The sequence below is a fragment of the Zeus faber genome (assembly GCF_960531495.2).
Source record: "Zeus faber genome assembly, chromosome: 3".
NCBI lineage: Eukaryota > Metazoa > Chordata > Actinopteri > Zeiformes > Zeidae > Zeus > Zeus faber.
Window position 1 is genome coordinate 10,979,469 of NC_137190.1, and position 25,000 is coordinate 11,004,468.

Consider the following 25,000-nt stretch of genomic DNA (forward strand, 5'->3'; position numbering starts at 1 on the left):
GCGGATAGTTTGCGAGTTAAATACAATTTATTTAGAATGGTTCTAATCCACCATGCTTACTCAGATCTCCAGTGACTCATCTCAACGCATGAAATCACAGAACAGGCTTAGTCGCTGAAGCCCTGCCTATGTTCTGTATGGGTGGGGGAGTTTTCTCCCAAAAGTGACAGCTAAGTGACAGCTAAGATTTCCCATTTTGGGTGAAGTACTAATAATTTTAAGGCTCAGTATCAGCGCAGAGTTTGGTTGGTGGTCTATTTCTATCTAATGCTGTATACTTTATAAACTGTATGTATAAATGCATACTTGTACATACATAGATTTACTGGTCTGTTAAAAATAATCAAAATCAGGTCTAAAATTTAACTATAAATGTCGATTTAATAATATCCTTGTACAGTAACGGTTTAATACCAGGGTTTCCTTTCTTTTTCTTCCTTCCTGATAATAACTCTACCATTATATTTCAAGAATTTAACAAGAACATATCTTATCCTTTCCTCCCATTAACAGCATTACTTTCAATGATGTTAACTGCATTGAAAAAAAAACGGTGCCGTGATATTCAAACGTGGAAAGAAGATGTCACCGCTGGGTGAAATCCATTACACCACTCTGGTCGCCAAGCTCTGCGTTTTGACTACACTTAAATGACAATGTGGCCATCAAAGTTGGATGACGGCAATTAAAATTGAATGATGCTGTGGTAAGGGAGGAGCACAATGATGTGCGCCGCTCTGACCTTGGTGAGAACGCAAATAGCTTCTCTCCCGTGTAACCAAACGGACCACGTGCTGCTCGGCACTCTCACCGGAGAACGGCCTCCCAAGATTTGAACACCAGCTCTTTAAAGTGGAAAGCGTACGTGTGTGTGTGTGTGTGTGTGTGTGTGTGTGTGTGTGTGTGTGTGTGTGTATGTGTGTGTGTGTGTGTGTGTGTGTGTGTGTGTGTGTGTGTGTGTGTGTATGTGTTTGTGTGTGCGTGTGTGTGTGTTTGTGTGTCTGTGTGTGTGTGTGTGTGTGTGTGTGTGCGTGTTGGGAGTGTGCGTGCTGGGAGTGTGTGATTAAAATGTAGAGATGTAGAGAGATGCGATGGACAAAGGGGGAGGGAGAGTTTTCTGCATAATCATCTCCTCGTGCTTCTATGTCATGCATATGCTTTGAAACTATGTTTGTAATGATGATCATATGCCAGGGGCTGTGTGTGTGTGTGTGTGTTTGTGTGTGTGTGTGTGTTTGTGTGTGTGCGGGTGCGTGTGTGTGTGTGTGTGGGTGTGTGTTGTGTGTCTGTGCGTGTGTGTGCATGTGCGTGTGTGTGTGTGTTTGATGGAGTGGAGAAAGTGAGAGCGAGAGAAAGAGAGAGAGGGAAAGAAGGTGGGTTTGCATCTGCACCTGATATAGTTAGCTGTGCATTCTGCAGTGTTTATATATAAATCCAGGAAAAGAACATAAATATTTAAAACCTTTGGACTGACACATTGAAATGACAGTTCGTGCAAATTGTACTTAAAATGCAACGACATTTAACTAAAAATAATCATGCAAAAATAAAGGCCTTTTTCACATTCTATTCTTTGGTATTTGATTGGTTATCGTGGTTGATCGTGATTTTTGTTCATGTTAAATGAAATACAGCTGCAGTGAAAAAGCCCATGATGAAGAATGGGATTTCATATGTGTGCATGTGTGTTGCTTCTGTGTTAGTCTGCATGTGCCCCGAGGTAACATGACTGCATGTGCACAGTCAGATTAGTATGCACCCAGCTTCTCCTATCACCTTAATAAAATGTGTGTTTATGTCCGTGCGTCCATGTGCGTACGCATGCGCAGAGGTGTGCACAGTCACATGTGCATGAGTGAATGAGTCCACGTGTGTGTGAGTGTGGGTCTTGTGTGCGCTCGCAGGGTTGGGCCTGCATTTGAACTAACCAGTGCGAGCAAAGCTCCGCGTCCTGGAGCCCGGCGTGGCCCAGCTCACCTGGACTCTCAGCTCCGCTGTCAGCTCTCATCTCCCTCCCCAGCGCCGCCCCCGTCCCCGGGGTGAGGAGCTTCTCTGACTCCCAGCCACGGGCGGCATGATCCGCAGTGACACCCGCAGAAACCACCCTGCGTTTAACTAAGCATGCACAGGTAGGTCTGCTAACGTTTGCTGTTTTATTTTAGCGCCCTGGCTGGTGCTAAAGCCACGTCACATTTTATCACCTCTCGTTCTCAGGGTCTGGGAGATGCGGGACCAAAACAAACACTCAAGCAGAGGATGAATCCGCTCTCTTGAGTATAGTATTATTTATAGAATCTTTTTTTTTGTAACAATGTTTTGTAATAATGTTTTGGTTATTTATCTCAGACGTACGGGAGTCAACAAAAATAACTTTTTATTTAAAACCATGAGATTTAAAGCTTAATTTCTAAAAAACACAAATTTACCGCAAGCTTCCGTGATTTGCCAAACCCAGCCCATAGAATCCATTTTGCTTGGAGGTGGGGAACACCTGCATGTTATTTCCGGTTTCTGAGTTCCATGGAATGCAGTGTTCCAGGGAACCTATCATAAAATACTGACTCCAAACAAAGTTTTCCAAACAACTCCAAACAAGTCAGCCTTTTTTATTCTGTTCTGTTCTTCCTATACTGTTGAGGAAATCTGCCAAGGAGCCTCACCAACGCATGTTCAGTCAGAGCGCTAAGGTATGTACAGTCCACGTGGTTACAAAATCTGGGAGGTGTGCGAACGTCCACAAGGACCTCCACGGACATGAGCAGATGATGAAATAAACGTCGGGGCCCTCGCGGCTACGCGGACGCAGAAAGTATGAATTGGCCTTCACGCTGATTGGTGTACACTGAAAAATGAGTGTATACAGACTGCACAGAGAACTGATCAATGTGGACACAATGCCCTAAACGAGTCTTATTTGAGATGTAAATCTGCCAAATAATGGGTGATGCGGCACTGTGTCTGTAGCAGACCACTGTTCTCAGTAATATTCAATACAATAACAAAGATGGAAGATATGTAAATCAGCATGCCCAAAGTGACAGCGCATCAAATCATAGCACACATCACATCCTTTCAGCTGCCCAGTCACTAAATAAGCCTCAATCTTCAGGTGTTACAGCTTGAGAATGAGCAGCGCTGAGGTATTAAGCAGGTTAAGGACCGAGAGGATTACCTGGGCCCTGGCTGCTGCCAACTCCTTTCACTGACTCACTCAGTCAGGGTGGCCATTTGGCAGCTCTACAGCACAGCCTGTCTGAGCTATAAGATGAGGAGACAACAGAGAGAGCGAGAGAGAGAGAGACAGAGAGAGAGAGAGAGAGAGAGAGAGACCGCGTACACACAATTGGTTCTCTAACCTAGGAAATACAGACGAAAGATTAACCCCCTGTCCCCGACCGCCCACATAAGACCTCACCCTCCACACCAACCCCTTCTTAAATCAACACCATGACCAGGGCTGCCCCAAGCCAGAGTTATCCAAACGGGACGAGAGTGAGTGGATGTTTAGCTCTCTGACACAAACCTCCAAACCAAGGCAATCAGCATGCGGTTTTACTGCATGTTAGATTGGAAATTTGGGGAAATTGTACATGTCTAATCGGAAAAATTGGTACCTTGAGGTTGCTTATGTAATAATGAACTGTTGTCTGAATTGTATTTGGAATTATGTATAAAAAAAACTGTAATAGTGCAATTAAAACTATGTCTACCATTTTAATAATGAGCTAGTGTGGCAGCTCCGCCTGCCACACACCACCCGAGGGGCGTTTTCAGAGCTCTCCGACACAGAGACACAGGCGATGGAGTTACAAACACACCAGTTTATTGTAGCGAGTGGGATAGGCGGAACAAGCCCGGAGCAGATATGTTATGACAAGGGTTACTCTTTCGTCTGTGTATGTGTGTGGGGATGGGGGTTTTACCTGTTGCTCGTTCATTAGTCCAACGAGCAACAGGCGTACAACCACGCTGATCCTGGGCCCAATTACCTAGACCCAAGACAGATGTGGCTGCTCAGACCACACCACCCCGACACCAAAGCTAGTTTACTTTTTTTTTTTTTTTTTTTTAATAAAAATGGAGCTGTAATTGCAGCAGCAGCAGCAGCAGCAGCAGCAGCTGGCCGATGACAATGGCATACCCTGTCAACAGGAAATAGTGACCAGGTGTGTCAAGGTTCACCAAAGGTGGTAATATTTGCATCGCCTCCTGCCTCGGACGTTCTTCACCAGTGTTGCTCCAAATTGGAGCTAGGGCTAAGGGGGGTTATATGGGAGGTGTCTGAATCTGGCCAAAAGGTGACAGGAGGCTTCAAACTGGGCGGTTGACTTTACACTCTGGACTTTTTGCTCTTGTCTTTTTCCTGATACCTGCTGCAAACCACTCATTCAGAGACTAAGTGAGCCACGTTAGGGAAGAAATCAGAGGGCTTCATAAACACGTTGGACCATCATGTGGGGCCATGGAAGGTAACGCCGTTCTGAACAGCAGCCAGGAGAGAGAAGCAGTCCACACCAGCTGCACATCAATTACAGCCGACAACAAAAGATGACATATAACACATATATAGACAGACATATATAACAAAGAAATGACCTGCTCAGTCTGGCCTGAGAGACCTATGGAGATGCTGTTCGGATTAGCTTCTCAATGCACGCCCATGAGGAGGGGACTCGTAACTGAAGTGCCGGGCTGGGGAGATGTCCCACTAGTCTGGAGGACACTCCAGAGAGCCGGCTTGGCAGCAGCGGCATCTCCCTTTGGCGTTAGTAGTGCCGTCACATTACATTTCCTCTTGCCTCCGGATAACTGTGTGCCCAGCCAGCGTTCCTGTCCAGGACACGTCTCGTCCACTTTAGGCTTTAGGCTCTTGGGCCTCAGCTGATCCAACAGCTAACAAACTGGAGCAGACTGCTGAGTGTATATTTGTGTGAATAATTCAGGTTGTCGTGAAAACATGAGGTACGGTTCATGAGTTGGTAGAAGTTGTTCATGAGCATGTCACTCCCTGTACTGTAAATCCCATGACATTTGGAATGTGGTGACATAAGTCTGTGTGACACAAGCGGCAGGGCCAAAACAGAAAGGTACACTTCATCTCCGGCAGTTGGGCCTCTGCAGTGTTCCCTCGTGCGTCTAGCTTCCAAACACTAACTCCCTCCCTTACACACATACACACACACACACACACACACCCACACACACACACACACACACACACACACACACACACACACACAGACACACACACACACACACACACACACACACACACATACAAAACAGAAGCAACACACCCGTGCACTCACGTACACACCGACACATCTCACAACATTGTAATCCAGAGCAGGTCTCAGTGTCCCTGCACATGATATTTCGATGAGCCGCTCATTGTGGTTGACTTCCTGCTCGCTGATACCGAGCGGCACACCACAGATCCACATGGCTGTTCTCGGAATGCCCCCCCTGCTGATCCTGCACCAATTAATTTCATGAATGGCTAACTCATGTTTGGTAACAAACTCCCTATGGCTCTAAGCTTAAGTTTGCCTCCCTCCCTCCCTCCCCTTCAGAGCAGCACTCCTGCCAGGAATAGCTGCAGGATAATGGAGTCAAAAACGCAAAGCCTTCGGCCTCTAACACATTGGGTGGGAAAAATAATTGCAGATACAAGGCTTAAGATTACAGCGAGCGGGCCAGTTTCAGTTCCAAAACTGGCACATTCTGAGCAATGTTGTGGGTTATCGTAGTCGTGTTTAAAAGGAAACTGGAGCCTGTTACAACCTAACGTCTGCCCCGCAATGGGCAATCGCGACCACGTTTTTGGCGACGCAACTGGACTCTCACTGATCAAAAAATGTGGCTTAGGTTAAAAAGAGTTTTCCTTTCTGAATAAAAACGGTTCAAGGGAACAGCAAAGCAAATGACCACCGCTGCTGCCTCACATCGTTGGCATTTATCTCATGCTGTTACAGAGCAGCGTACAAAATAGTCTCATACTCCAAGATTACGACAGAGCTGCAAGTCTTTTGCCGGTGACCTTTAGGCTATGCCACAGACTCCCCAACAACTAAAATATCCAGCTGCCGAAATACATACATATGCAAGAAAGTGGCTTGTGAGTGAACTGCTCATTAAATTCAAATCATGCCTTGCTTAGAAAAAATACAGCAAGAGCGAAGTTATGGAAGGACTGATGTTATGGAGAACGCTGGAGCAATGTTTTGCTGTTGATTAGTTTTGGCATGGGCGGAGATATGCTTGCCATCTTTCTATTATTTCCTTGGGACCCCTGGGAAGAGGGCACGGAGAGGGACTGAAGCAGGAAAGGCGTAATTAAACTTCCACAGGCAGGTCATAAGCTGGTAAATGCTTTGCCGCCGTTTCTCATTACTTAAACAGTTTAGTCTAAATTATATGCTGTCACTGGGCAAATTAATTGGTATTTGGTCAGGGCAGTATGGCAGCATTATCTCCTACATGTGTCATACACTCTGGGGGACCATAAGAAGACCGTGCTATCTATGCACTCTCTGACCCCGATTAAGAACACAACACCATCACGTACAAACCACATTCAGGTTACGGCAAAGGGCTTTGGCATCGATACAGAGTGAGTTGGGGAAGTCCGGAGCTTCTTTGCACTCTTGACCTTTAAACACACGTTTCCTAACTTTTATTGCATGTCAAATCCAGTTTACGTCATTTGATCTTGCTCAAAGACTTTCAGATCCCCCTTCATGACAAGGATGAGAGCGCAGTCCTCCATAATCCAGGAAGGAGAATTACAGAACATTTGAGGGCACTGGACACAAACTTTTGCAAAGTCGCAATGAGCCATGGACAAATATAGAATAACACAATGGATGCATGTAATTACTGTTATTTCACGATTACAAATGTCAACATGTAGAGTAGGGCTTTCTGCTGTTGCGTCGGCAACAATGACAATTGTAAGCGTCGGCTCCACTTACCCCCAAAGTACGATCCGTCCGAGAGCTTTGTCTCCTTATTGCCCTTGGTCAGAATGCTGACCACCCCGTGCTGGATGAAGTACATCTTCTTGCCGATGGTGCCCTCCCTGATGATGTAGTCGCCCGGCTGGAACACTTCAAACCTCAGCTTTGTGAGCATTGAGGTGACAAAGTTGGGATCCGCGTTGGCAAAGAGGGGCATGGAAGCCACCAGCTTTCGACAGTTAAAGTTGACAATTTCCTGCGAAGGCACACAACGGTGGACAAGAGTAAGACAGAGAAAGGACAGGGACGTCTCCAACACGACTGTGCCTGCAGACGCCGGAGAGATCGTTGTACCTCGTCGTTGCAAATGATCATCACTATCAGTAGGAGGGTTTGAGAAATTCTAACCAAGTCAACCGAAGACAACCCCTGGATCTGTGGGAAAATAACTTTTCTATCCTTTTATCAACATGTACAGTCGGCGTTCAGAGAGACTGTCTGTAGGTATCTCCGGAGGAAACATACGTCGGCGATGACAGAACACCATTCCGTGTCAAAGGTAATGGAATCCTGTCGTTCAAGGCGTGCGCGTGCATTACAACCGTTCATCACACACGCAACAGATCCGGATACAGCCTCCGACGCTAATCCCACCTCTCGGAGCGGCTCGTTGAGCTCTCCCAGGATGCTCTCCTCATCGAACATCTTGCCCTGGTAGCGGTGCTCGTAGTAGTCGTGGATCCGCTGCCTCATATCTGCCGGCAGCTTGTGGAAGGACATGTACTGCTCCACCTGTTTGTACTGCAGGACAGACACAGACGGAAACAACAACAAGGTCACTCAAAGGCCGCGGCGTGGCTCAATTATAAAGCTCAGATGACAGACACGCGGGAAGAAAGAAGCGGCACACTTACACGCGTTCATTCACTTGCAAAGGAGGACGCCGATAGCAATCTCTCCGCCTGTCAGCTTCACAAAGTTATCTTTGCGCGGTGATTTACCGTGGATGACGGCGGGGACAGATACGTATGTAAAAGAATAACATTCCTAACGCGTCCATATAAACAAGGGAGGGTATTTATGTGAAGAGGTCAATTTTTCCATCTATTTTTCAGACTTGCTGCAAGCAATTTCAGCATTTTTCAGCTTTTGTGCTGGAATCCAGAAGAGAACATGGAATTTGACAAAAGGCTCAAATTGATTGCAGCTACTGTACTGGCATGACTTCATGGTAACCTTTAATAACAGTTAAGATGTGTTAAAAAGGGGAAATTGATCAGTAGTACAGACAGATGCTTGCTGGGCCCGTCTGCGTCAAACGCGACGGTGTTTGACCGTCAGATCCATGACCTCTGATTCAAAACTCTTCTTTTAAAGGGATGCTTCACTCAGGGCAAAAAAAGGTGTTATTTGCTTTAGCCTGTTATTATGTGTACCTTATTTTAAGACTTTGGCATCGCATGTGTGATCACTCTGGAAGTTCGAGTTAGTCATCGCACACAAGATTTCTGAAAGAAAGCACAACCCTCACCCCCTATCAGAGAGGACAAAAGAGATAATTGTATTTAATTGAAGATTACCCTTTACCCTTCTGAATTACCCTTTATTTCACGCGATAAAGTGAAATAAACAAGAAAATACAAATTCTTCTTTGTCCCTTGGTTTTTCTATTCTATTTTTTTCCCCCATACAGCAATTCACCATGCAGCAGGAAGATAATATCCATTCATAATTGTCTTGTGCTCGGTTACATCCCTTGTTTGAATTTCTAATTTATTTTCCTCATTTTTACTCCACTTTTGACTCAATGCTTCTCGGGCATCTATATTAACACCTTCACTATTGTAATTGGAAAATTGCACATGACATGGTTTAAATGGGAGGTCATATTAAATCAGTCGCTAAACTGGCAACAGCTGCACTCGCTAAATGTTAGCGTACACAAAAATGTTGCACACTAAACGTGCAAAAGTGTAACTGTGCTCCTTAGCCGGCACGTCCAGACAGCACTTCCACCGCCACCACATCCATTGTTCTGGTAGTCTAATAATAGTCACTAATAATTACCATTGCATTTTGTGGCATTTTGTCATTTTGTGATTTATTTTCTTTTGCAAATGTTTTTTTTTCTTTTTATCTTAATGTCAAACAAAAAAATATGAGTTGCTTTTTATATGAGAAACAGAACATAAGGGGCTACATATCTAATTTAGCTCTTGAAACACAGAGCTAGATTACATTACAAACAAAAACTCACAGCATCTGGAGAGTGCCCGTTTCACAATGCGTGTGAGTGTGTGTGTGTGTGTGTGTGTGTGTGTGTGTGTGTGTGTGTGTGTGTGTGTGTGTGTGCGTGTGCGTGTGCGTGTGCGCGCAGACACAATGCAACAGGCCTTTCTTAATTCTCGCAAGGGAGACAGATCAAAGCGCAGCGATAGCGCCCAAGGAATATTAGCACGTGAAGACCCAATAACCCGCTGAATATTCAACGCGCTGCAACCTCGCTGAAAGGGGAGCATTCATAACACGACGCTCTTTGATCACCGCCGTTGCGCTGCGTGTGCGTCAACCACTTCCAACATGGCTGACCTCAGACGTCGCCCTCGCCGCCGTCTGACTCGACGGCCCGAGTCGCCGGCAATCTCAGGGGGGATCATCACTCGGAGGATCTTTTTGAAATACAGCGCGGGAAATGAGGACGGCCATCTCAAGCGCCCTCTTTGTGAGAGCAGATAAGGACCAAGTCAGGATTCCAGAAAAAATCAGGAGACGTTTGAGTGGAGCTGTGAAGATGCCGATTTTGAAGAGGACGGACAGATGTTGGCGACGGCAGAAGCGTCCACATCTGCAGAGATCTGACCAGGGTCTGGTGCAGCAGTGTGATATACTGTAAGCCGCCTGGATAGTTTACAGCCAAGGAATATCTTTTTTTTTTTTTTTTAATTCACAAACAAACAAGCAAGGGCTGCTATCCATAAATAAGCCAATAAACACCGTCGGTTTATTCAAGTGGAAATGCTTTTAACAGCGATCAAAATGACACTTACATGGTCTACAGAAGCCCTGTTTTCACAAATGTGCATCTATCTTTAGAGATGTCAACACGACGATCTGCGTACAATAAGAATGTTTGTTCTTTTTTTTTTTTGGATATCTTAAAACAAGGTCCCTCGAGATCGGAATTAAAACCTCGTGGCCAAGACGCCGCGTCAATTACAGCAATCACAAAAGAATAGCTGTCAAGATGTCCGGCGTATCAAAAAAATAATAATAATCTTCAAACCTGGCTCCAAAATACCTACAGCACATAACTCCTGGAGTGAGATTGGTCCAATTAAAAAAGGTTGTTGTTACAGCGAAAGACAAACTACTGCTTATTTTTTTGCTTGTTTTTTTTTGTGGGGGGGGGGGGGGGCAATTATAAACTATGGTATCAACTGGACCTTGGTGTCGGAGAAATTCAAGCAAAGAATTGAAGTCCTATTTGCGGACATGATCAGTCTCAAGTTCAAAAACAATGTTAAGTTAACACGTTTATATGAGAGATATATATATACGAGATATTTTAGATATTTCAGGATTCGTATTTCAAGGTGAACCCAAGTATCCGATGTTCAGCAGCGGGTTGGAATTCGGTCTCGAGCCGAAAATCGCGGATCATTTTGCCGAATCGTTATGGCTCCATACGTGGACGTGCACGGACCCCATCCAACACCCCCCCCCTTGCCTCCCTCCTTTCATCTCTATCACTTTATCCCCCCTCCCCGTCCCTCACTCGGGGTGGGGGGTGTTGGATGGATAGTGGGGGGTGTGTAGGGTGGAGGGGAGCGAGGGGTACTGTTACCTCCAGGGAGATGCCACTAATGAAACAAGGAACTGACTCGTTCCTGGGGGAAGAGGCACCTGTGATGAGGTGCCTGGAGCAGCGGCTGAGAGGAAAGGAGAAAAAAAAACAAAAAAAACAACAACCACAAAATCAAAAAAAAAAACCTCCTTTCCGCATGGCAGGGTCGGAGCACTTGGAGCGGGTCAGCCACCGCGAGCGGCGCCGGGACGAGGAGGGGGGGACCATGGAGGTAATCAAATCAGGACCACTCAGGAGGAAACAGCAACACAAGGACGTTTTCACTCTCTTAATATTTATATTTTGCAGCGATTTTAAACCCCCCGAACACGCACGCACGCACAGAGGCACATAACCCTCCGTGCTGGTGATCCTCCTTTAATCTCTCTCCGTCTTGGTCTCGAAAATGGTCGACCGCCCTTTTCACGAGGGAGGTCGCACGCCACCCCACGCCACGCCACGCGCCGCGTCTTCATCCCTCCACCCCTCGGGTTCCTTTTCCAAATTTAGACAGGTTTTTTCGTCCATCTGTGTTTGAACAACGCCTTCTGAGCTATTGCTATTTGCCCTGGTCCTTCCTTCCCTCTCAGAATGCGCAGCAGCCTGGGATGGGGCGCGGCAGCCTGTGCATGCTGATGATAGCGCTCCCTCGGCTGTGACCGCTCACCTACCAGGCAGCTGCCCCCAGATCCCCCTCATGCTTCTTTAATGCCATGTCATTGCTTACGATAGTGTGTGTGTGTGTGTGTGTGTGTGTGTGTGTGTGTGTGTGTGTGTGTGTGTGTGTGTGTGTGTGTGTGCGCGCGTGTGCGTGTGCGCATTCAAACACACAAACACACACACACACACACACACACACACACGCACAAACACTAACACACGGACACTTACACATGCTCTCACTGACTTTCAGGTTAAACTATGAGGAATATGTCATTACTGTTTACTATCGTCAGTGACAGGGCCAGTCAACTATAGTTTTTGTCGGGGGCCGGATTTTCAACCCGTCAACCCAGATAAGGGGCCGGACGGTCTTATCTTATCTTATCTTTAAAATATCTTGATCGGTTTCCAAAAATCTGAATTGCTTAAAACAAGAATTCAAAATAACGACTTTAAATAAACAATACATGTTATTACCGCTCCGGCATAGGAAAGTATTTGTTTCGTTGTATTACTTGTGCATATACCAAATGAGTGTATTGCTAATCTTCATGAATTCAAAGGGCCGGTCTAGAGTTAAACGCGGGCCACATTTGGCCTTAAAAAAAATATTTAAAATATAAGAAATAGAGCAAGTTGGAAATATGGAGAAAATACCTACTTTAAATTTGTTTCTCCATTCCCTATGCATGTGGGGAAAGCGATAAATCAAGGGTTGAAATCAATATTGCCATTCACACTAAACCCTGGTTATAACCACATTAAATACTGCCTAATTTGGTGATGGCACCCGCCACAGAGGAGAGTCATTATTCTCCAGAATAGGGAGAGTTCCGGAAAACAAGGCATCACCTCCGCTGTGCGCGCCTTCCCGTCGGCTGGTGTGGGCTGAGTCGCAATTGGGGAACGCTGCCTGTGATGCCAGCGCGAGGATGACAGGTGTAACCCACATTGCCCTCGGCTTCTAATGCCTTTGCGTCTCCCGCATTAGACGCGCCCCGGCGTGGCGCTCGGTTTGGGAGGCAAAGTATCAACATCTCCGTTTTTTTTTTTAACATTCGTAACAAAAAAATTAATAAAATCTGGCGATTGGCGAATACATCCATTTACCCTCGGCTTTGTAGAGTGTTGCAACTTTGACTCTTACGGCAGGAATGGGCCCTAGTCAAGGCAGCGGATGGCAGACGGTGTCTTACTGCAGTCACGCCGCAATAAACGCCAGAAGGTTTCCTCCGAGCGCACTCGAAAGGTAAATGCCCCCCCCCCCTTCCTTTCCCCCCGCTGATCACTAATCAGCGCTGAATGTCTGGAGAATCCAACGGGGGGATGGAGCCATGCGGACGCCGCCATCGCCCCCCCCCCCCCCCCCCCCGGGTCAAGGCGGAAGGCGGATTCAGAAAGAAATTTGCGGTCCCGAAGGTACCCCACGCAAAAAAAAATAAAAATAAAAATAAAATAAAAAAAGTCGCTGAAGCTCGCGCTGAAATAATTAAAGGCGGCGAAACTCGCCGGACCCCGGAACTGGACTGTCACACTTGGAAAGGCAGGAAATAACCGCGTTTAACAAGAACAAACGTTGGACCGGCACCGACTGCAGGTGCTTAAACCGCACGCCTCGTCCGTTAAAATTGAATATATTAATATTGAATATGTTTTACCGGGTAAGAGATTCAATCAGGCGTATCAGGGTGTTACTGAACATTCTGTACTTCCACAAATCAGCTCTTTGGGCTACGTCCGACAAACAGTAAGAGACTAGAAACTGTTTTACATTTTCAAAAAGGAGATTTAACGTTTTTCTTTCAGGCTTAAACGTTTGACCCATTGTACTGCATTGAAGCACAGTGACAAGCTGCATCAGAGTAGTTGTAGTAGTGGGAGTAGCAGTAGTAGTAGTAGTAGTAGTAGTACTACTAGTAGTAGTAGTAGTAGGGGTAGTAGTAGTAGTAGTAGTAGAAGTAGTAGGGGTAGTAGTAGTAGTAGTAGTAATCGCAGTAGTAGTAGGGGTAGGGGTAATAATAGTAGAAGTAGTAGTAGTAGTAGTAGTAATAGTAGTAGTTGTAGTAGAAGTAGTAGTAGTAGTAGTAGTAGGTGTAGTAGTAGTAGTAATGATGGTAGTAGTAGTAGCAGTAGGAGTAGTAGTACTAGTAGTAGTAGGGGTAGAAGTAGTAGTAGTAGTAGTAGTCGTAGTAGTAGTAGTAGTAGTAGTGATGGTAGTAGTAGAAGTAGTAGTAGTAGTAGTAGTAATAGTAGTAGGGGTAGAAGTAGTCGTAGTAGTAGTAGTAGTAGTAGTAGTGGGGTGGGGTAATAATAGTAGAAGTATTAGTAGTAGTAGTTGTCGTAGAAGAAGTACAGGTAGTAGTAGTAGTAGTAGTAGTAGTAGGGGTAGGGGTAATAATAGTAGAAGTATTAGTAGTAGTAGTTGTTGTAGAAGTAGTACAGGTAGTAGTAGTAGTAGTAGTAGTAGTAGGGGTAGGGGTAATGATAGTAGAAGTAGTAGTAGTAGTAGTTGTAGTAGAAGTAGTAGTAGTAGTAGTAGTTCTAGTAGTAGAAGTAGTAGTAGTAGTATGGGTGGTAGTAGTAGCAGCAGTAGTGTAGTAGAAGTAGTAGTAGCAGAAGTGTAGTAGTAGTAGTAGTAGTACTAGTAGCAGTAGTAGTAGTAGTAGAAGTAGTAGTGGTAGTAGTAGTAGTAGTAGTGGTAGTAGTAGTGGTAGTGGTTGTAGTAGTAGTAGTAGTGGTAGTAGTAGTAGTAGTAGTAGTAGTAGTAGTAGTAGTAGAAGTAGTAGTGGTAGTAGTAGTAGTAGTAGTAGTAGTGGTAGTGGTAGTAGTAGTAGTAGTAGTAGACTTACATTTTACACATTACATTACATTTCACTGCATATATGTATGGAAGTATGTATATGTATGTGACAAATAAAAATCTTGAATCTAGTAGTAGTAGTAGTAGTGGTAGTAGTAGTAGTAGTAGTAGTAGTGGTAGTAGTAGTAGTAGTAGTAGTAGTAGTAGTCGTAGTAGTAGTAGTAGTAGTGGTAGTAGTAGTGGTAGTAGTAGTAGTAGTGGTAGTAGTAGTAGTAGTAGTAGTAGTAGTAGTAGTCGTAGTAGTAGTAGTAGTAGTGGTAGTAGTAGTAGTAGTAGTAGTAGTAGTAGTAGTCGTAGTAGTAGTAGTAGTAGTGGTAGTAGTAGTAGTAGTAGTAGTAGTAGTAGTGGTAGTAGTAGTAGTAGTAGTGGTAGTAGTAGTAGTAGTAGTAGTAGTAGTGGTAGTAGTAGTAGTAGTAGTAGTCTGGTAGAGTGGTAAAGTGTTCAGTGTGAGTAGTTCTTCTAGACACACTGAGTACCCCAGTCATCAGTGATACAAACATAAACAAAGCGTTGCCATGTTTACCGCAGGAGGCAGAAGAGGCTCCAAGGTGTCGCTGGACTCGTCTCCGTCCGGAGCGTCTGTGGAAGCTGCTCGTGGTGACGGAGCCGTCTTGACGGTGCAGGCGTTCACCAAACATTCAGCTGCTCACATTCAGTCACATTCTCATCCTTGACACACCGGTCACGTACATTTATTTATTTATTTATTTATTTATTTATTTATTTTTTTGGATTTTGAATATTCCAGTCGTTATTGTCGTTTACAGCGGCTCCCGCACCTATACTGTAACAAGAATAAACCAAACTCCGTAAAAAAAAAGAGTGAACATTTGAGATGAAATCCACTTTCTCTCACCTTTCGAAAGCGGCTTCATTTTTTTTTTTACACTTTCTTTTCCTTTTTTTTTCCCCCTCATCCTTTTGTCCTTTTTTTTTTTTTTTTCATCCCCACATAATACAATCAGAGCGATGAATGCACCGCTGCAGCCCTGATCCATTTTAATTTGCTAATTAAACATGAACCCATAATCGGGAAATCCTCCAGACTTGCTTCGGTCCACAACAACATCACTAATGAAGCGCTCGCCCGCGAGGTTCAGCCGGGGGGGACCGTCGTAATCCCTCGTTCATTCACGAAAACGCTTCCATTCATTTCGGGCGCCGGAGAGCTCTTTTTCCATTTACACACCTACAACCGAGCGGTCCGCCCGCTTCCCCGCCGGCCCGCGCTCGCGCCTTGCCTCGCGATTTGCAAACTTGCAAACGTCTCCGGGTGTGTCATCCGCCTCGCCGGAGGGGAGCGGCTCCACATTTGAGTCGTAGCCTCCTTCCCGTTTCGACCCCGAAGCCGAGGAACCGGGTTCAATTCATTCCCTTCGCCTCCTCTCGGAAATAGATTTTGTTGTGTTCAAAGAGAAAACAACAGCAATATTGTGTCATTCGAATTGTCTCGCCGGGGTTGAACTGGTATCACAAAAGCCGTCAGCGTATGAGATGCTCTTGCGTAGGACGAGGAAATGACCTTATTCTCTTTGCACTGAAATCTTAATGCTCACCTTGAAACCTCGATACCCGAAAAATCAGTCGACTCATCGGGAAGCGTGCTCATCGACTGTCATAGTACCGACTGTTTTGCTGAAGCCGAGGATGGAGAGGCGGGCGTGACGGGCTCGACCGGGCCCCTTTCCCGAGGGAGTGAGAGACCAGAAACAGGAAGCCACGTTGCTTCCCGCTGTGGGCCGGCGCTCCGTCCCGGACGTGCTGGCGGCAACTGCAAGCAACGAGCTTTCGATTAAAACGCGTCGTGGGCTGTCCTTCAAAAACATTATCGCGCACAAAGACGCGCGTGACCTTCCCCTCGTGCGAGTTTTTCGCGCTTGCGAATAATAATTGCATATTTCTTTTGGAAAAAAAAAATACAAATAAAAAATATGACTGAATTGAAGCCCAGTGAGAAGCCGCAGCGGAGTGCTACGTTCCTCGTACAGCGAGGCCGTGCTACGCGCATTTACAAACGACGGGAACAAACACCTTGATAGGACCCGGGGATGAAAACCTGAAGACACGTTTCCCCGATCAATGTCATTGTAAAATATGGAAGTATGGACAAAAGGAAAACCCCGTGAGAATCTGATCCCGCGCCGCGCGAAGGGCGCTCCGTTGAGTTGCAGGGCGCGGAAAGGCGACCGGGCGATTGAAAAAAATAAAATAAAAAAGAGAGAGAGAGAGAGAGAGAGAGAGAGAGATGCAGACGGCAGAGGGGTTCGACGGTGGGAACTGGACACATTAGCCGGCCTTCAGAAAGGTAATCACACGCAACCCCCAGCCAGGGATTTAAATAAATAAACAAACAAACAAACAAATAAATAAATACGATAGAAAATAGGAAGGAGGCAAAAATATAAAATAAAAGATGCCGTTCTCTTTGAGGGTTCCTCCAAAAATAATAAAAAAAAAAAAAAAAAAAAAAAAAGCGCGACTGTGTGATCATCACAGGGTGTGATCATCTTCTCCGGGACATTCTGCCCGTTCCCTCTCCGAATTCGGGGGTCTGGCGGGGGGGGGCGGGGGACTCTCGTAATTTTTATTTTATTTTTCTCTGGCGGGTAAATAAGCGCCTCGGCCGCTGAACTCCTCGTCACCGCCGCGGGACGTTTTTTCCCCGCCGCCCCGGCCGCGCGTCACCGCGGACGGGGGTGGACGATGCGTTTCATTTAAACCGCATCTGTTTTTTTTTGTTTTGTTTTGTTTTGTTTTTTCCGCTCACCGCACAACAAACAGGAAGAGTGTTTTATTATTATTATTATTATTATTGTTATTGTTATTGTTCTTCTTCTTCTTCTTCTTCTTCTTATTATTATTATTATTATTGTTATTATTATTATTATTATTGTTATTCTTCTTCTTCTTCTTCTTCTTATTATTATTATTATTGTTATTATTATTATTATTATTATTATCATTATGAGATTTATTTGTTTTTCCGTTTGCCTTTCACCATCTTTTCCTCCTCTTTCTTCTCCTCTGCCCTCCCCCCATCTCCCAGTTCCCTCCCTTATCTCCTCACCGCCCTCTCTTAGCCAGTGCCGTTTCGTTTTCTCTCTCTCTCTCTCTCCCCGAATAAAACGGAGAATAACGCGTCTCCCAAAAGAGATGACGCCACTTAATTGCACTTTCCAAACATTCAACCCCCCCCCCCCCCCCCCCCCCCCGCCCTGCTCCGGCCCTCCCTCTCCCCTTCTCCAACTTTGCCCCCCCCCCCCCCCCCCCGGCGGCCAAAAGGCTTTCCGTTCCGCACGAGGCTCATCGAAGCCGGGAACCGGGCCCACCGCCGGTGCGGCTGCCGGAGGGACGGCCTCCCGCCGCGCGCGGGCTCCAGCTCGGACGCACTCCGTGCTGGGGGAAGGCGCGACGGGGGGGGAGGTCCCGACGCTACTCGATTCGGGGTTTTGCCGGCGGCGCTCCACCTCCCCCCCAGGAGGTTTGTTTTGGTGGGTTTTTTGGTTTTTTTTTGCACGTCTGACGTGGTCGTTGCTGCATGAGCTTCACGGCGACGCTGGGACGTAAGATCCTGAGAAGCGTTCGGAGTCCTGGCGTTGTTAGGGCTGTCACGAGCTTGAAGAGGACGATTGCGGTAATTGTCATATAAATAATTGCGATCGAATATTTAATTCTCTTTTTTGTTCATTCTAGGTGTCTATCACATAAAAGCTGGTAATTGTGTAATATTACACACCTACATTACCTAGAATACACGCTTGAAATTACTACCGATACGGTATTAATTGTGCCCGCTGAGCAAGATGGGTGCTATTACAATAGAACTATCACTGAAAACATGTTTTACCGTGATCCAAAAATGGATCACAATTAACAAAGTATTTAATAAGTATTTGAAACAAAGTCAAGTAGTAACGTATTCTTTTTTCCCCCGTTTTGTTTATTTTGGTTGACCCCTACGTTCACATGTTACAGGCATGCGATGAACATTTCATTTTCCTTTTTTTTTTTTTTTCCTCCATTTTTATTTGGATTATATTCTTCACAGTTCAGTCCACGAGTAATCATCCATGAATCAATCATCTATATTACCGCCACCATCATCATTATGGACTTTTGTAATTATCCTCCAGCAAACATTGTATAGCATGTGCACTATTAAAAGCAATTTATTGGGGCTTCCGTGGATGAATGATTTGAGCAGCGATGTCTGTTTTGGTTGTTGGATCGTAAGACAGAGCTGAAAAGAACCGACTGCTGCTTCAGTGTGAGGGGGAAAAGGCTGTACCCCGCGAACGTGTGTGTGTGTGTGTGTGTTTGTGCGTTTGTGCATGTGTGTGTGCGTGTGTGTGTGGTTAGTAATATTCTGCAGTGGCAACACCACACATTAAATGTTTTTAATCTCCTCATATCTTGCCAGACAAGAGGTAAGCTGTTTTCATGAAAACTAATAAGCATACATATTATTATACATACTGTGCAACGCAGCATTATGCTTCGTTTTACACGTAATTTCTGCAAATGTTGTTATTGCATATAAAAAAAAACAAATGCAATCAGAGGGTTTTCGGGAGGGCACCTCGGGGCCGCTTCGGCGGCACTGACTCAACGGTGAGGGCTGCGGCGGGGAGGAAATAAAAGCGGATATAACAGGGTTCAGATTAACGGCGTCAGTCGCACCCAGGGTAAGGAGCTCTCACTGTACAGTTAAGGCGGAATCAGCCTTAAGCTCCTCGACGTGTCGGCAGCTGCGTCCTTGGCTTGATTGTTTTGGGAACTCTTGGCACACACTCCCGCGGCGCCATTAGGAGTCCTCAGCCATTGTCAGACGCAAAAGCCCATATTTTCGCAATGTGGCCACGGTTCGCATTCTGCGACGGCGGGTAATATGCACACACACTCATCGTACGGTGCATTCATATTGGAAATGACGCGATGAGCATTTTCTGAGGGTTTTAGCGACGCAGGGATTAGGAAACTCACTCGACACAAACAGAACACGACTGACGACGTGGGAGTGAGCAGGGCCAGCGTACGGTCACACGCATGTCTGCAAGTATTCCATTGGACTGTATTAACGGCATGTATTTACTGTATCCCATTATTTATTCATTTTAACTAAATAAATTAATTTCGTCTCTCTTGCACGTTTTTCTTTTTCGTGATTCATTTCATATTTTTTCCATGTGTTTATTTTGCTGAGAGTTTAAACCACAATCAGTCAATTAAACCACATTGTGTACCCCACAACGTGGTTTAATTGACTCTTCTCTTATCTTGTTTTTTCTTTTGTTTGTTCGTTCTTTTGTTTTGTTTTTTTTTCCCCGCAAAAGACTTTGTGTTTTTGTTCAGGTTCCTGCATCCGTCGTAATGAAAAAGGGAAACAAGCAAGAGAAGCAATGCGAAACCCCGCAGTGGAGGTTTTCACAGGAAACGCGCCGCTCTCACAGTGCCCTCAACGCTGAGGGACCGGGGACTCTACTCCATCAAGTGCGAACATGCTCACCTCGTCCCGAGCTTGCGGATTGAAGTTGGAGGAACAAAAAGTCCCGGGAGCCTGTTCACCTCCGACTAATCAGCTTCGGGGGGGCCCCCATTAACTATTCCCCGAGGGTCCGTGTTTAATTGCATTGAGTTAATTAGAGATTTAAAGGGGAGGGGCGGCAGTAAAAACCACCGCCATTTCCTTCTTAAGCCATCTGGGGCCAGCATGTCACAACATGCCGCTTATGTACAATCTCTTCTGGGATGGTTTTGTTTTAACCGTCTGCCTCCCGGAACTTTTGGGGAGACCAAAAACAAGAGAACAAAACGACAACAAACAAAAAGACGACAAAAAAAACTAAAACACCGCGACCGGTGTTGGTCTCGCCACACCGCCACGGCGATCACTTTCCAGCCGCCCCCTCCTGCTGGCCCGGGCATCAAATATGTGCACTGCTGGGTTTTTCTGCACACTCACGCGCACATACACATACGCACACACACACACGCACGCGCGCACACACACACACACGCAACCACAGTCACTTAAATTGATATAAGGATTACCGTGCTGGGCTGAGGTAAGAGCCGCACTACGCTACGGGGAGGAAAAAAAAGACGTTGCTTACTTACACTTTATGAATATGGATTTCTTTTCTCCCTTTTTGATGTTACTTTTTAATGCTTCAAGGTCAATCGGCGGTATTTGTTACTGGGAAACCCAAAGCGCTACGGAACCCTTCAATTGCCTGACAGTAAGTGGGCCATTATTTTTACGGAACAACTCAGGAATAATGGTGGAATAATTCAAATGCGTCAAAGGAGTCTCCGTCAGGTTACCGCGGCGGCATCGGTCACACTTGGGTGTAATCTTGGATGTAGGTGGTTCCTGCACCATTCTAAAAGACGTATCTGCACTGGAGGAGAGCTGATAGCCGGAGATACAGAGGCTTTGGGTGGAGAGCGAGGGCGGCAGGCTGCGCGCCCATGCGCCGCCGCCGTCCCCGAAGCCTCCAATCTGAAGGGATGTAATTCTCTTTGTGCGATAATGGGCCTCAACACGCCTGACACGAGAAGCAGAAATCCTTAGGGAAATTGGTGGATTGCTAACCCATTCCAGCTCACGTCTCCCCATCACTGTACCAGTGTGCGACGCAGCGGAGTCTCCGTGAGATGCGGCGCGACCCGGCGGATGTCCGAATCTATTTGGAAATAATGAAAAGCTCAGAGGGGGATTAAAATGCGTGGGGAAAAAAAAAAATTTGGTGCGTCCAAAATGATCTCTAATTTCAAAGTCATGTATCAGCAATTTTAATATAAACTTTTTGCGTTAGCCAGTAAGAATTTTATATATATGTATACAGTATATATATATATATATATATATATATATATATATATATATAGGCCGGAGAAGAGAATTGCAGTATGCAATGTGTGTGCTGTAGCAGGAGAAGATGGTAAGTGAGGGAACGCCGTGTGTGACCCCATCAGAAGTCTGGGCGTCACACGCCTGGAGCGATTCAAAAAATTCACTCGGCTGGAAAACCGAGCGGGGAAAAAAAATATATACACAGTATATTTCAGATGTTGTCTTTTATCCGGACAATGTGTGTGTCCCTTTGAAAGAAAACCACGCCGGGCGGATTTTTTATTCTCTTTTTTTTTTTTCTGTCACGGTTTGTACTTTTGTTTACACTGAGACAAACGACTCCCGTGGGGCGTTTATTTTTAGAAGGGTTAAAATGAGCCTTGTTTTTTGCGATCTGTCAAGTCATTAGGTCCCGCCGTCCAAGCCCCGGCATTTAACTTGATTGCTAGGCTCTCTACTCTGTGTAAGAGTTAACAGGACGCCTGATTCCTATTTAAGAGCTCATTTAACTCTGCTTGGAAGCTTCTGACAGCCCATTCGTTTATCGCATGGAGCCACATTGTAATAGAATTCTCTATTCAAGGCAGATTATACGCAGGCTTTCTGATGGTAATTCTGTGGCTTTTTTGAGAACAGAGCAAACTTTTTTTTTCTCCAACCCCCCCCTCAACCCCCTCTCCCCTCCATTACACTTTTGAGTTTCCTTCACTGACGGTTTTCCCTCTCCAATCTTCCCCCCCCGGAGGGCTTGTGAGGATTGTGAGGATGCTCTTTTGTCGCCCGGAAATCACCTCCACGCTGTGAGCGTGCCAACGGGACAGAATGTCCCCCGTCTCGGGACGTTCGCGGCTCCGTGTATCAGAGCTCAGTTGAAATCACTTGGAGCGGAGAGATCATTGAGAGATAACGAATGGCTGGGCTTGTTTCCCCTTCATAACCGAGCATAAGTAAATGAAACAGGCAGGTCGACGAGGCTTGTTGCTGCTCAGTATAGCGCTTATTCACTTCGCCCTGGTCCTTATATAGGAGGAAATTAACACACCAGTGTAGCATGTAAACACTGGGTTTTGATCTGATGCTGAAAATACCATTGGTATGTCAACAGAAGCACATTTGGCTGTTTAAGAACGTCAAACTGCACATAATTAAAAATATCAATAAGAGATTCATACCACATTGTTGAATGTTTGAACAGATTTTGATCTATTTACTATATACCAAAAAAATGCACACTACCTCTGTGATGTCACCCGTTCTGGGGAGACGGTTCGAATCCTCGACTGTGGCTTAAGGCGCCAGAGCTTTCGAAATTTTGGCAGTTTTAGTGCGCTGAGGGGGGCGGGGGGGGGTCGACTGAATCCGTCAGACAGCCGGACGGAGGAAGAGAGGGGTCCGCCTTGCTCAAGCGTAAGCGAGAAACCTGTCAATCAAGGCAACTGCACCCTCGAATAGACCTCACTTTAAACCTTAATGCCAACTTACTGGGACAGCAGTTTTTCAAATCAACACAACCAAGACACCCATCAGAAGAACTCAACTTACAGCATGTGTTGAGATCTCAAAATCTTGTCGAAAATGTTTTGAAAATGTCTTCTTTTTCCATTGACTTACATTGAGTATTTTTTTTTAGTTTTCTGCAGCAGCATTTAGCAGCCACTCTCTGAACTGCAGTTTAAACACGTCTGCATTGGCTATAATCATTGTATGGTGCAGATTTGCAGATTAGTGATTACACTATTCAAATTATATATATATATATATATATATATATATATATATATATATATATATATATATATATATATATATATATATATATATATATATATATATATAGTATATATTCACTGATCAGCCACAACATTAAAACCACCTGCCTAATATTGTGTAGCCCCCCCTCGAGCCGCCAAAACAGCTCTGACCCGTGGAGGCATGGACTCCACAAGACCTCTGAAGTTGTCCTGTGGTATCTGGCACCAAGACGTTAGCAGCAGATCCTCTAAGTCCTCTAAGATGCGAGGTGGGGCCCCCAAGGATCGGGCTTGTTGTTCCAGCACATCCCACAGATGCTCCGTCGGATCAGACCCTAAACCCACCAAGAAAACATGATTCATCAAACCAGGCCATCTTCTACCATTGCTCCATGGTCCAGTTCTGAGCAAGCTGCGATGCACTCTGTGTTCTAACACATTTCTATCGTAGCAGCATTAACTTTTTCAGCAATTTGTGTTACAGAAGCTCTTCTGTGGGTTAGGACCAGACACTCCACTCCCCACTCCCATCAATGAGCCCATGAGTGCCCTCTGCCGCTGGTTCACCAGTTGTCCTTCCTTGGGCCACTTTTGGTTGGTACTAACCACTGCATACCGGGAACACCCCACAAGACCTGTCGTTTTGGAGGTGCTCTGACCCAGTCGTCTAGCCATCACAATTTGGTCCTCGTCAAAGTCTCTCAGATCCCATTTTTCCTGCTTCCAACACATCAACTTCAAGAACTGAGTGTTCACTTGCTGCCTAATATATCCCACCCCTTGACAGGTGCCATTGGAATGAGATGAGGGATGTTGTTCACTTCACCTGTCAGTGGTTTCAATGTTGTGGCTGATCGGTGTATATATTTTTGTACACACACGCACGCAAGCATGCAAGCACGCACACATGCACGCACACACACACACACACACACACACACACTCAACACACACACACACACACACACACACACACACACACACACACACACACACACACACACACACAGTACATATAGATATATACAGTATTAACATCTCAAGGAATACTGAGTAAAGCAATCTGATAACTTTACGCTCCGTCGTAGTAACTGTTTGAAGTTACTGTTAGAAGCTGAAGTTGAATGGAAACTTAAATAAAAATGTAAAAATGAACACACAAGCACACTCTCTCATTGTCGTCCGATCACATACTGTCTGCTGACATGTCGCCTTTCCAACACTGCATTGTGACTGGAGAAACATCACAGAATCCTCAGCCCAAGCCTTTGATAGGCCAGACATGTCTGAGTGATGACTTGGTGGCTAAGCCATTGGCTGTTGCAGCAGTTGCGGTTCACTCAGCTAATTTCTTTCCAAACCGATCCTCTGGAGACAGTAACAGCTGTCGCTCCCTGCGCTGGCCCGCTGGCTGCCTGAAAACAGCCACCTGTCTTTCCAAAGCTCCAGGGAGCATGAATGCCCCCCTCCGCACTTCTTATGTGTGGATTATGGCATTAGACTTACATCGAAAAAGAACACTGCAATTTCCAGGAGGCAAATCCTATTGACACACACATACTGACATCGGGAACAACGGCAAACTGTCTTTGCCCTTAAGATGGACTAACTTGGATAAAGTATAATCGGCCCAGAGAGCGGTGGAACGACTGACTCCCACAGCCTGAGAAGCGAGGCTATGACAGTGCATCCAAAATTGTCCTATCGCCAGGGGGGGGGATAATTGAGAGAATACACCCTCTTAAAAATGTATTGCAATTTACAAACGTTTCCTCAGGCGGCAATTTCAGACAGCTAAGGAGAGAACAAGCCAGGCTTTTAGGCCCACTTGGGTACTTTTAAGTTGCCCTCGGGGATGGGGAGGAACAGGGTGGTGGATCCCAGTTGGGGGTGGCTGCAAAAGGCTGAGAAACCAGATGCTGATGGCCAACTTGAGTCATGCCAGCTGTTCAGCGTACTTGGCAGAAGTGAATTTCTAAGGCAAGACGGCAGCAGAGACTGAGCGGGCCCACAAGTCAATATGTTGCCATGCAGCCAAATCGGTATGTCACCATTTTCACAGTTAGC

The 25,000-nt window shown here is 45.6% G+C and overlaps 1 protein-coding gene across 1 annotated transcript in view; it reads right to left on the reverse strand.

Annotated features, from left to right (window-relative positions):
• hcn4 (hyperpolarization activated cyclic nucleotide-gated potassium channel 4) overlaps positions 1 to 25,000 on the reverse strand; it is a gene marked incomplete at both ends in the record, with an annotated part of 75,250 nt that overhangs the window by 10,689 nt on the left and 39,561 nt on the right. The window contains 2 exons of the mRNA XM_079998035.1: positions 6,975 to 7,215; positions 7,614 to 7,760. Coding sequence (XP_079854161.1) covers positions 6,975 to 7,215; positions 7,614 to 7,760 — 388 coding nt within the window. The remainder of the gene's footprint in view (positions 1 to 6,974; positions 7,216 to 7,613; positions 7,761 to 25,000) is intronic.